The 11,889-nt window shown below is 55.4% G+C and overlaps 1 protein-coding gene across 1 annotated transcript in view; it reads left to right on the forward strand.

Moving 5' to 3' along the window:
- The window catches only part of GALNT13 (polypeptide N-acetylgalactosaminyltransferase 13), a 70,888-nt gene extending 70,442 nt beyond the window's left edge, over positions 1–446 (forward strand). The window contains exon 12 of the mRNA XM_026038162.1: positions 158–446. Coding sequence (XP_025893947.1) covers positions 158–313 — 156 coding nt within the window. The 3' untranslated portion in view covers positions 314–446. The remainder of the gene's footprint in view (positions 1–157) is intronic.
- Positions 447–11,889: the final 11,443 nt, after the last annotated feature.

An 11,889-nucleotide genomic window follows, 5' to 3' on the forward strand; every position in this document is an offset into this window, starting at 1 on the left:
CCCTTGGCAGACTGTGGGCAGAGTGTGGGCTTGGCGGGTGCGGGGGGAGGCCGGCCCCGCGCTGCCCCCCGCACGGCGCCGGCGGCCAGGCTGTGTCGGGGCGCTCACGGGCGCCCTTGCCGCGCAGAGCCGCACGTTCCTGCACGTGATCACGCAGTCGTGCCTGACGGTGAGCAGCGTGGAGGACGGCAGCCGCGGCCCCACCGTGGAGGCGTGCAGCGGCCACGCCGTGCAGGCCTGGGCACTGCGCAACTACTCGCGCCTCGAGGTCCTGAGGAACGTCTTCCGCAGCCCCACGGACTACGTGCTGTAGCGGGCTGCCCGCGAGGTTGGTATCCCCCGCGGAGCGCGTGTCCGTGAAGCCCCTGGGTCTGCTGCCCAGGTGCAGGGTCCGTGGAGGATGAGCACGGCAGCGCGTGCAGACAGCAGAACTCAGTAATAGTCGTTACTCATTCAGCAATAGTTGCCATAAACTACACGTAGTTTTGGAGGCGAGCTCCTGCCTGGAGCCATCTCCATGCTGTGCTGAGTTTGGAACAGTCGTTACTGTTTACTGCACAGTAACATTTAGCCCCTCTTCCAACACAGTTAAGTGAGGCCAGTTACAGACTTTCTTTTGCATAGAAATGTTTTGAAAACACACGTTTCTTTTCTGAAGTGACTCGATCYGAAGGTGCCAGCCGCTCTTGGTGGGCAATCCTGACGCGCTCACCACAGCAGAAGTCACGATGTTGCACCCGCCACCTTCCCTGCACCCGAGCTCTCCCTCCGAGCGTGCAGCGCCTTGGGGCGCCCGGTGCAGTGAGCAGGACCCTCCGTGCAGCCCTTGGAGCATCACCCCGCATCCCAACAGGCGCCCGTGTCCCAGCACCAAGGCAGCCTGCGCCGCCGCCTCCTAGGAGCATTGCCGGGGAGTTGGTTGTTTCCCACGCAAAGGAGGCCTCTTTCTCAACAGCGTAAATAATAATAGAAGGCAGAAAAAGGCATTTGGAAGACAGATGAAAATCCCAATGATATGGTAGTCTGGCATGAAATTATACACTGGATAAAAGGGAACAGCTGAGGAGGGCGGCAGCAGCATTTTTAGGCTTGTTTGCATTTGTGGTGATAGCAGAAGATGATAGCAGCTTAATTGCACTTAAGACAATATAAGTGAAGAATCAGTGATGCTTTGAACAGTGCTATTTAGCAAATAAACTACTTCTGTTAACAGTACTAATTCTTTCCTCTTGTAATTAGAGAAAAATGCCTTATATTCATCATTGAATGCGTATCAAATGGCCCCTCAATGATTTGTTATAGTATCTATAGGCTTTTCTTTGCGAATTGCATAATAGTTTATTTGAAACTGAGGAGCAGGTCTCCAGGGAGCAGCTATTGCAAGAATATTGATGGTACGGATCAGGAGTGCTGCTCCGTGACGTACTGATCCCCGGGGGGTGCCGGGCGGAACTGGCGGTGCCCGAGACCAGACACGTGTCTGCGTAATGGTACTGGGTCACTCAGAGGCRGGAGCAGTAGTCGGTTGGGTGGCTCGTGCTGGGTTTTGAGGAGCGCCGGTGCCCGCGGCGCTGCCGTGCGCGCCGCAGCGGGTGCCGAGGGGCACGTGCTTCACATCGGGTTCCACATCAGGCCTGGCCGAGCCCTGGTGTTCGCACACGTCACCGCAGTGAGGAGCAGCCACAGAGGAGACTTCCCAACGAGGAGCKGGCTGCTTTAAGACGCCTCGTTGCTTGCGTGGCTAAGATTAAACYGTGAATCTCACCCCCAAACTAGCATCCTTTGCCTGGAGTGCATGCACTGTTTCTGGTGCTGGCTGCGAGCCGAATTCTGGCCTGTGACATTGTGTGAAAGGTGGTGTTTTGGAAAAGGCTCCATAATCCATAATCTGTCCCCAGGCTTACGGAGCAAGGTCGGTGGCAGCGATCCCTGTCACAGGGGCTCTCAGCTTCCAGCGAGCCCCGGCCTGCAGCTCTTTGCCTCTCCGAGGATACACAAGTGATGTTTGTTGCTAGTGAGTCCTGYGCAGCGATGCTGCTGTCTCAAACGGGCCGTCCTGTCCGTGCACCATGGCGTTACGGCAGTGCTGCTCACGTTCCCGGCCGGAAACCCTTTGCACCGGGGAAAGCTGCTCTTCAAAACACTGCAGAGCGGGTGGAAACGCAGCCGGCGTGGGCTGAACCCTGCAGTCCACGCGAGGCCCCGGCACTGCGGCTCGGGGCCCGGGGAGACCGGGGCCATCGTGCCACCGCCACGGGTGACACCACGGCCAGCCCGGGGACAGAGCCACCCCGGGCGGAGCACCCGCTCCTCAAACGGAGTCCATGCCCACCTTTATTCGTGRTGTTTCGTGTTTGTGTTTATTTAATATTAGTGGTGTTTCATGTTCGTGGTGTTTCATGTTTGTGGTGTTTCACATTTAGCTTTCCTGGATCTCTCTACATGCATATTGTCCTCCAGCTTAGATAAATCAGATAAAGTAGATCYTTTATATCCTCAAAACGTGTTGGATCCAAAGCGCGTGCAGGGGCTGGGGGTAAATCCCGCGATCCCGGAGCTGCCRCGTTGGGCCGGGAGCTGCCCGCGCCCCGTGCGCGCTGCAGCTGCCGCAGCGCTGCCTTCTCTCTTGCAGAGGCTGACGCTGCGGCACGCCAACAGCAACCAGTGCCTGGCCGAGCCCGCCGAGGACGACAGGATGGTGCCCAGCGTGAGGGACTGCAGCGGGAGCCGCGCGCAGCAGTGGCTGCTGCGCAACATGACCCTGGGCGCCTGAGGCGGCCGCACGCGCCCGTCCTCCCGCAGCGCCCGGGACGCCGCTGCGCGAGCGGGGAGCCCGGCACGTCCCATCTGCCCACTGCGCGAGCGGGGAGCCCGGCACGTCCCGTCCAGCTGCTGCAGCGTGAGCGGGGACCCCAACACGTCCTGTCCGCCCACCGCAGCGTCACAGGGACCCGGCGCGTCCTGTCCGCCCGCCGCAGCGTCACAGGGACCCCGGCACGACCCGTCTGCCCACCGCAGCGTGACAGGGACCCAGCACGTCCTGTCCATCCGCAGCAGCGTGACAGGGACCCCGGCGCGTCCCGTCCCCCCGCTGCAGCATCACAGGGATCCCGGTGCGTCCCGTCCATCCACGGCAATGTGACAGGGACCCCGGCGCGTCCCGTCCCCCCGCTGCAGCATCACAGGGACCCCGGTGCGTCCCGTCCATCCGCGGCAGCGTGACAGGGACCCCGGCGCATCCTGTCCCCCCGCTGCAGCATCACAGGGACCCCGGTGCGTCCCTCCCGCCCACCGCAGCGTCACGGGGACCCTGGCGCGTCCTGTCCAGCCGCCGCAGCATCGCTGTCCRCCGCACCCTCCGCCTGCTCCGCGGCGGCACCTTGACCACCACGCACGCCAGGGAGGAGCCGCCGCTGCGGTGCCAACGTGGTCGTGGTGCGGGGAGAYGGTGGCGCCAAGCGGGGCAGGGACGGGCTCGGCGGCTCCCGCGCCGGCCGGGCCCCAGGGGCGGCAGCCGCTTTTGGGCCCCTCGGGAGCACAGCACGTGCTGCGTGGCGGCGCGGCAGCCTCCGCACAGCCCCGCTCCTCCCGCCGGGCTGCGCCGCGCGCCCGCCTCGCGTGCCGCCTCGTGCGCCACCTCTCCTCGCTTTCCTAGCTGTGGCAGACGCTTATTTCTATTTTTTGATGATTTTGTGGCGTAATTCCTTTGTTTTGTTAACACGGTTATTAAAAAGGCGCTGACGACGCTCAGGGGTGTCCGAGGCTTTGTGGGAGCGCYCGGGGGGCTGGAGTCATGTCCTGCCCCTGCCCAGGACGCCCGGGGGTGACGGAGGAGGTCGGGCAGGCACCGTGTGGATTAGCAGCCCTGCATGTGGACGAGGCCATTAGCACCGTTAAGGGAGAACCGGCCTCGTGTCCCGTGTGCGGAGCGGCCACCGAGGCCAGTGCCCCTGGGTCACAGCAGGGAGGCTGCAGAGCCGGAGCCTGGGCTGAGATGCAGCTTTGCTTGGTGGTGAGGGCGYGAGGGCACCCACAAGCAGGTGAGGTTCCCAGGCCTCCCGTGGCCTTTTGTTCAGGTGCTTCGCGGCTGAGCTGAGGCCTGGGGCTCCCTGCGCTGCCGTTTGTCAACGTGTGTCCGTCACTGCGGCCGTCACTGCTGGAGGGGACACCCGCGGCCCTTGGTGCCCGCTGCCTGGGAGCCCCAAAGCAGCTGAGGAAGACAAGGTCTGTGTGCGCTTAGAGCAGCGGGGCAGGCAGGACCTGCTCTTAGGGAGCGCACAGCCCTCGTGAGCAGGCGCGCGGGGCTGGGACAGGGTGTCCCCGGCCGGGACACGGCCCAGAAGGGACACGGGGAGCAGTGCCCGTGTCCTGGAGCTGGCTGCTTCAGCGAGCCTGGTCCTGCTCCGAGACGGGACGCACAGACCGCAGCGCTCCCGCCTGCCCTTCGGACCTGGCGTCTCTCTCCAGGTGGGCCATTCCCACCGTTGCCGTAAGTATATTCAGCTTGGCAGCGAATCCCACCGTGGGACACCGGTGGGTTGTCCTCTAACAACCCAGAGTGGGTCCCYGCGCTCACAGTCTTGCCTGGGGAGCTCAAGGCAATTCAAAAAAACACTTGCTAGCCAGGTTGAGCATTTTCAGTGTTTTCTGAGCCTAAAATTATCCCACTTGCTGTCACAGGAATACGCATTTGTCTATTTATTTCTGATGAGCTGGAGTTTGTACACAACATCCATCGCATATATGCAATTAAAAAGATGATTGTCAAGGCACTACTCTGATTATTAAACTATTTGGTAAAGATGCAATTAGCTGTAGAGCTCTTCTTAATTACAGTATGTGAATCGCTTAGATGAATCATAAAATAATCTCTTTGTGAGTAATGGGTGCAGGAATAGAGGTATTTTTCTTTTTTGCATGTCACAAAAGTGTTAATTAGCAGGACTGATTACGGAGATAAAAGTGTAGCAGGAGAAACAACATGTGTCTTATTTGCCCTAAAAAAACGTGCAAGTTGGAGGCGTCTTGGAGTTCCTAGAGAGCGACGTCCCTTGGGAAGCAGGCGGGATCCCGTGTCCGGCTTCGCGAGGCGTGTGGGTCTGGGCGCCGCGCGGCTGCACCGGCCGCTCCGGCCTCGGCAGTCACACCTTTCCCTTGTTGGGATGCAAAGCTCCACGTTCCCAACCATAGAAACTCAATTTGAAGAACTCATTCCTCCCGCTCCRCCCCAAGTTTTCCCTGTTTGTTTGTTTTCAGCTCATCCTAATTGCGCCATGGACAGAAGAGCAGCACTCATCTATTGCTGTGGTCACCTATTAAACGTTTTTAGTGCCAGGAGCTGCTTGYCTGTGGCAGAGATCATTATTATAAAAACATAATAATATGTAAACGGARAACAGCAAATGTGTTAATTAATCTCTTAATCTATTATTAATCTATTAAATCCTAGGCATTTCACTGCCAGGCCCTGGGTAGCGGGAGGTCCCCGTGCAGGCTGAGGAATGAGGGTGTGCGGAGCAGAGCGCCCCARCACGCTCTGCTTGAACCCCCTCGACCGCCCGCTCTCGGAAACACCGCTGCTGGAAATAGGGGAGAACGGGAGAAATGGAGTGAAATTGGGCTCAGTGGAGAGGAGTATGAATCCCACAATGAGACAACTTGGTATACAGAYTGGTGGAGGTGAAAGCAACTTKTATATATATATATAAAAAATATATATTATATATATGAAGAGAGTTGCCGATCTGCAGGGGTTTAGATGCCTCCTCCAGCGGTGGTTAAGGGATTCCCGGCTGGCAGGGCCGCAGCGCTGCTCCGTGTTGCTCCGGGGAGCCTGGGCTCGTGTCCTCACRCAGCCCTCGCCCCTGCGCCGCTCACGGAGACACTGCCGGCACCGGGGGTTCCCAGCGGAGCCAGGAGCAGCGTGGCAGGAGTCAGGAACGGGAGCTCGGGCTCCTCAGGGAATCCTGTGCCCGGGGCCCTGGCCCAGGGATGCGGCCGGCGCGGAGCGCGGGACTCCCTGGATGTCGTGGGGACCAAACCCTGGAGGGCCTGAGCGGGATGAGGCTCCAAATCGGTGCTGGCTGCCCCAAACCTGCAGTGCTTGGATGGTGTCCTTCCTRGAATTGTGCTCTTCCTTGGATAGTGCCCTTCTTTGGATCATAGCCTTCCTGAAACTGTGCTCTTCCTTAGATCATGGCATTCTTCAATGGTGTCCTTCCTTGGATCGTGTTCCTTGGATCATGGCCTTCCTTCCTTAGATCACAGCATTCCTTGGATCATGGCATTCCTGGATCACGCCCTTCCTTGGATCACGGCGTTCCTGGATGGTTCCTCTCCTCGGATCGTGCCCTCGCTGCAGGTGCCGCTCCCGCTCGCGGGGTGGCCGTGGTTGCGGTGCCGGCGGCCGCCGCTCGGAGCAGTCGAAGCGGGCAGCTCCACGGCYGTGACCGCGGTGCTGGTGCGGCCAGCGCCGCTTCCCCCGCCTCATCCTGCTGGTCCTGGTGGACGGTGTTTGCTGCAGCTGCCGCTCCATGCGCGCCTCACCGGAGCGCCGTTCCAGGGCCCAGGGCAGCGGGAGGGCCGGGTGGGCTGCTCCCCTTGGCCAGACCTCAGCTGATCAGAGGAGGCCTCAGCCGGAGGTGCCGCCTCATCTTGCAGATCCTCGGAGCAGCGCGAGCCCCTTCCCCGCATGGGCAGCCCCTGGGAAGCATTAAATGAGACCCGCGGTTCTCAGCGGGGCTTGTACCCGCCCTGGCCATCCTGCGAGGAKGTACCGGCCTTCCCGGGACCGGGGAGTGTGCCGGGATCCCCCAGCCCTGCCGCGAGCCCTCTGTGTGCGCGGGGTGTCCCTGTCCCTCGGGCTGGTTAGATTCCCGGACTGCGGCGGCGCCGGGAAGCGGCCGCCTCCGGCCCAAGCATTCCCATCATCTTTATATGACATTTCTGTTGTTCTTAAAACCAGCTCTTTACGGGCTTAAGTGTTCGCAGCAGGAGTTTCAGGCCCTGGCGCCCTAATCCTGAATCAAAGCTGGAGGAATCAACATCCAGTAGGATTACGAAATCCCAGGAACAGAAATGTGAGCGGAGCCTTTCCAGGACCTAGCCAAGAGGTGAGAAAAGGGTATTTTACATCAGTTTGTAGGTTTTTTTTTTTATTATTATTTATTTTTTTGCATTTGGGGAGGCTTTGTAGCAAACCACCAAGCGAAACCAAGCAAAAGCAGAAGGAGGGGTTTGAATCCCAAAGTGTTCCAACATCAGATAGCCGGGGGCAGACACAGGCCAGGTAGACCCCGGCCCTCCACGTAGACCTGGTCCTAGTGGCAAAGCCTTGTATTTCTTCTAAAAGGCAGCGTTATAACTTAATACTCTCTATTCCCTGTGTCCCTAGATGCCCTTAGAAATATTTGTCAATATTTATCATTTTCCTGCGAATCAAGGACACTTYTCCACCCGAGGCGTAACGTGTCCTCGGTGCTCGTAGCTGTTCATCAAACGCAGCAAGGAATTAGATCAAAGCAGTCCAGGTCCACAGCTGYGTAGCGGGGGCCTTAAAGCTGAGGCAGAAGTGAAGTGTTGGCTGAGGTTGATGGGAATTGTGTCCCGTGTCGCGGCTGTGGGGCCGGGTGCCCCACGGAGCCCGCGGCGCTCGGAGCGCCGCTGGGACCTCGGCACTCTGCTCGCCGTCACCCTGGTGAGGATGCTTCTCTCTTTCCATGCGTTCTCTTTTGCCACACGGAGGTTTTCTTTGGATTTACAATTACGATTTAAGGTTTGTCCGTATGAGCAGATTCATACGGACATGGATATCTCCTGGCCACGGGGAATCGCAGAAATTGAAGGCCAGAGGGGCTCGTTATTAACCTCAGACATCACCAGTGTCACAGGATTTCCAAGTCATTCATGTAGTTCAGTCCATGTCACTTCAATATGGATGGAGATACCTACTGTTGAGCTGCAGCAATCCAGCCAACTTGCAGGTCTTTTGTGGTTTTATTTTTGTGCACCTGTGGATTTGTTTATGAACTAACTGGGTGATTCACGGTGGAGTTTTGTGTTCCGCACCCCAAGAACATTTAAAACCTCGATCTGGATCTGAATTGCAGGTGCCCAGATGGGCTGGGCGTCCCGCAGGGCGCTGCGCCGCTCCGCTGCCCTCGTGCCCATTGTCCCTGCTTTGTGCCCCTTGTCCCCCCTTTGTGCCCATTGTCCCCCCTTTGTGCCCATTGTCACAGTTTGTGTCGGGCAGATCCCACCACTGGAGCTCGGGATCTAGGGGAGAAGGTCCCAACGGGCTGGGCTTGTCCCTGACAAGCAAGCCTGAAACACGGGAACACGCTGGGCACGAGGAGAAAGCAGAGGTTAAGATAAAGCTCTGGGGAGTTTCCACCCTGTCTCACAGTAAAAGATGACCGGGCACCTTCACCCGCTGCGGAGTTCCTGGCTTGGAGAAAATGAGTCTTCCCAAGGGATTTTTGAGAGCAGAGTGTTCTTTTCCCCGATGTCACTCACATGAGGAAGGACATTTTTTAGGATCTGTAATATTGCGTTCTTTTTTTCACTCCACTGCTCCCTGTCCTCGTCCCGTAGGACAGGACAGGCRGGTTGTCAGTGTGCTGCTCTCCAGAGGCAGCAGCAGCTCTGCGCTGAACAGCGCTGGTTCGGAGGAAATAGCTGCTCTTGTGGAGTCACGGCGCCTGTACAGGTGAGTATTGGTATAAAAAACCCTTGCGTCCTTCCAACGAGCAGAGAGGATGGAGACGAGCCGGGAAGCTGGAAGGAGGTACCTGAGCACGGGAGCAGCCCATCTCCGTGGGCCCCATGGGGCTGCTTTCCTGGGCAGGCTCYGGGAAGCCGCCGTTCCGGAGGAGATCCCGATGCTCCCGAGGAGATCTTGATGCTCCAGAGGAGGTCCCACCACTCGGAGGAGATCCCGATGCTCCGGAGGAGATCCCAATGCTCCCGAGGAGATCCTGATGCTCCACAGGAGGTCCCACCACTCGGGGAGATCCCAATGCTCTGATAACGGACAGAAAATTCGGTAGGATTTTGATTAAACGTGACAAAAATTTAGTTTTTGTCACAGATAGTTTATGTTTTGTCTGTGTGGACTGCTGGCCTTCTGCCGTGGAGCCACGGGCCCCTCTCTCTCGGTGTTGTGTTCATGGAGACCGAGAGCTCAGGGCAGGAGCAGGGGGACGCCGCRGAAGAGCACGGGGAGCACGTGAAGCTGGCCACAGGTTTAATTCCTCACRGACCGAAAGAATAAAATATAGAGAGACAATATTACTAATATCATAATATAAATCATATAATGTTCTATGATTATCATTCATAGGCTTCAGCAGAGCCAGAGGGATCAGCGTGACCTGACGCTGATCTGTGCATTTAACTCAGCCCTGTGGTTGTCCCAAATTCCTTATTCTTTGAGCCATATCATATATATATATATAATATATATATATGATATATATATATTATATATATATCATATATCATAACATATATCATATGTTTTATATATATATAAAAATATATATATAAATAAATAATATATAATATATTATAATAATATGTATGTAAATAATATATAATAATATATAATAATATATATATAATATATATATAAATATATATGTATAATATATATATATTTATATATATATTTATATATATATATATAAAATATATATATATTTATATATATATTTTTTATATATATATTTTATATATATATATATATATATATATATATTAAAAAAAACACTTCCTTGGCCTCTTCCCAGCCACGGGAGGGCTCTCAGACTTTCTGATCACAGCATGGTTTTCATCTACTTCTCACGCAAATTTTCCAGCCTGTGTTTCCCAAAGCATAAATACGGCAACCTGCTTTCCTCCCACACTCACAGTATATTATATTATATTATATTATATTATATTATATTATATTATATTATATTATATTATATTATATTATATTATATTATATTATATTATATTATATTATAGCATAGCATAGCATAGCATAGCATAGCATAGCATAGCATAGCATAGCATAGCATAGCATAGCATAGCATAGCATAATGAAACACAAGACACCTTTGCGTAGCATTTGCTCTCATCTGTTACCACTCCCCAGTTTTGTTTTCCCCACAGACTTCCACCCGCGATGATTTTATATTGTTTTATATAGTATTTGAACTTAATAATAAAAATAAAAAAGTCATATAAGATATAGAACCAAATGTGATTTTCCGTGTGATTAAATGGAAAAAAAAAAAATCCACTTGGTGATGACTCTGCCTTTAAAAATTTGAAGTTTGTCTGGATTTTGCTCTCTCGCACACGTGTTATATGGAGAGATGTACAAAAATACAGAGGTGTAAATGCCAAATTTAGCATTACTGCTTTCTTTCACACATCTGCTCTMATCAAAGGGAGTATCAGACATCAATTTCCCATAAGCCCAAGTTAATGCAGGTGTATAATCCCCTCCCTTAGCTCCTTATAGATAGCATTATAGATATAGATTCCTTATATAGACRGCATTATTGTCAGCTCTTCTGCTGCTGTGTCTGCGAGCAGCATCTGTTGCGAGGCCRGAGTTGTCTCCCTCATCCCGGTGTTTCCTCTTGGGATATTGGAGCCTGTTTTTATTCCGCTCTTTGGAAACGCACCCGCTACTCCAAGTGTCATTAAAAACGGCCGGAGGCCGTTTTTAATGACACTTGGAGTAGCGGGTGCAGCCGGCAAACGCCTCCCGAAACGCCGCCCGCCCTCGCGCCTTGCTTCTGACAGCGCTGTTTGTAGAGCCTGTGCACTTAATAGCATGTGTTTTAAATCCCTCCTATTATCTTTGACTTGCTGATGATGGGTTTCCCTCGTCTTTTAGTTGGTTTCTCTTATCCGCTTCCTTCAAGTCACTGGTGAAGCGAAAGGCTGGAGAGCAGGGAGGCTGTTCTGGYGGGCGCGCTGATGGTGTTTCCCGTGTTTCACCCCAAAATACAGCGCTCTATCCTGCTGTTTGCAGCGCTGCGGGGCTTGCGGGCTGCTCTGGATGCTGTGCAGTGCCCGGGACATGCCTGGTGCCAGGAAATCTCTGAGCATCCCGGACATTCCCAAGCATCCTGGACATCCCCGAGCATCCCGGATATCCCTGAGCATCCCTGACATCCCTGGTGCCAGGACATCCCTGAGCATCCCCGCCATCCCTGAGCATCCTGGACATCCCTGGTGCCGATACATCCCTGAGCATCCCGGGCATTCCCGAGCATCCCAAACATCCCATACATCCCTGGTGCCAGGAAATCCCTGAGCATCCCAGACATCCCCAAGCTTCCTGTGGCGCGGTGGGATGAGGAGGGTGATGGAGAGCACTGAGGATGAGGAAGGGGCTGGGGGTGAGGAAGGTGAGGAGGGTGAGGAGAGCCCTGAGATGATGGTGAGGATGATGAGGAGGGCACCAACGGGGACAGGGATGAGGAGGAGCAGGGTGATGGGTGGGTGAGGAAGGCCGGGAGGGTGGGCAGGATGAGSGGGGTGCTGTAGGCACTGTGGATGAGTGGGGTGCTGAGGAGCGTGAGGAAGGCACRGAGGATGAGGAGGGTGCCGTGGAGGAGGAAGGTGCTCAGGGTGAGGACGACGAGGGAGGCACTGAGGATCGGGGCATGAGGAGGGGGCTGTGCAGGAGGGGGTGCTGAGGAGGGAGAGGAAGGCGCTGCGGACCAGGGAGGTGACGGGGAGGAGGAGGAGGGTGAGGAGGAGGGCGCCGAGCACGGGCGGCAGGCGGCCGCTCTCCTCACAGCGCCGCGCCGCGAGCGGCGGGGCGGGGCCGCGGGGGAGAGGGGCGGGGCTTCGAGCAAAGGGGCGGGGCCGCGGGCGGTGGGC

This window comes from Nothoprocta perdicaria, unplaced genomic scaffold (assembly GCF_003342845.1).
Source record: "Nothoprocta perdicaria isolate Ctin4 unplaced genomic scaffold, notPer1 scaffold_203, whole genome shotgun sequence".
Classification (NCBI taxonomy): Eukaryota; Metazoa; Chordata; class Aves; order Tinamiformes; family Tinamidae; genus Nothoprocta; species Nothoprocta perdicaria.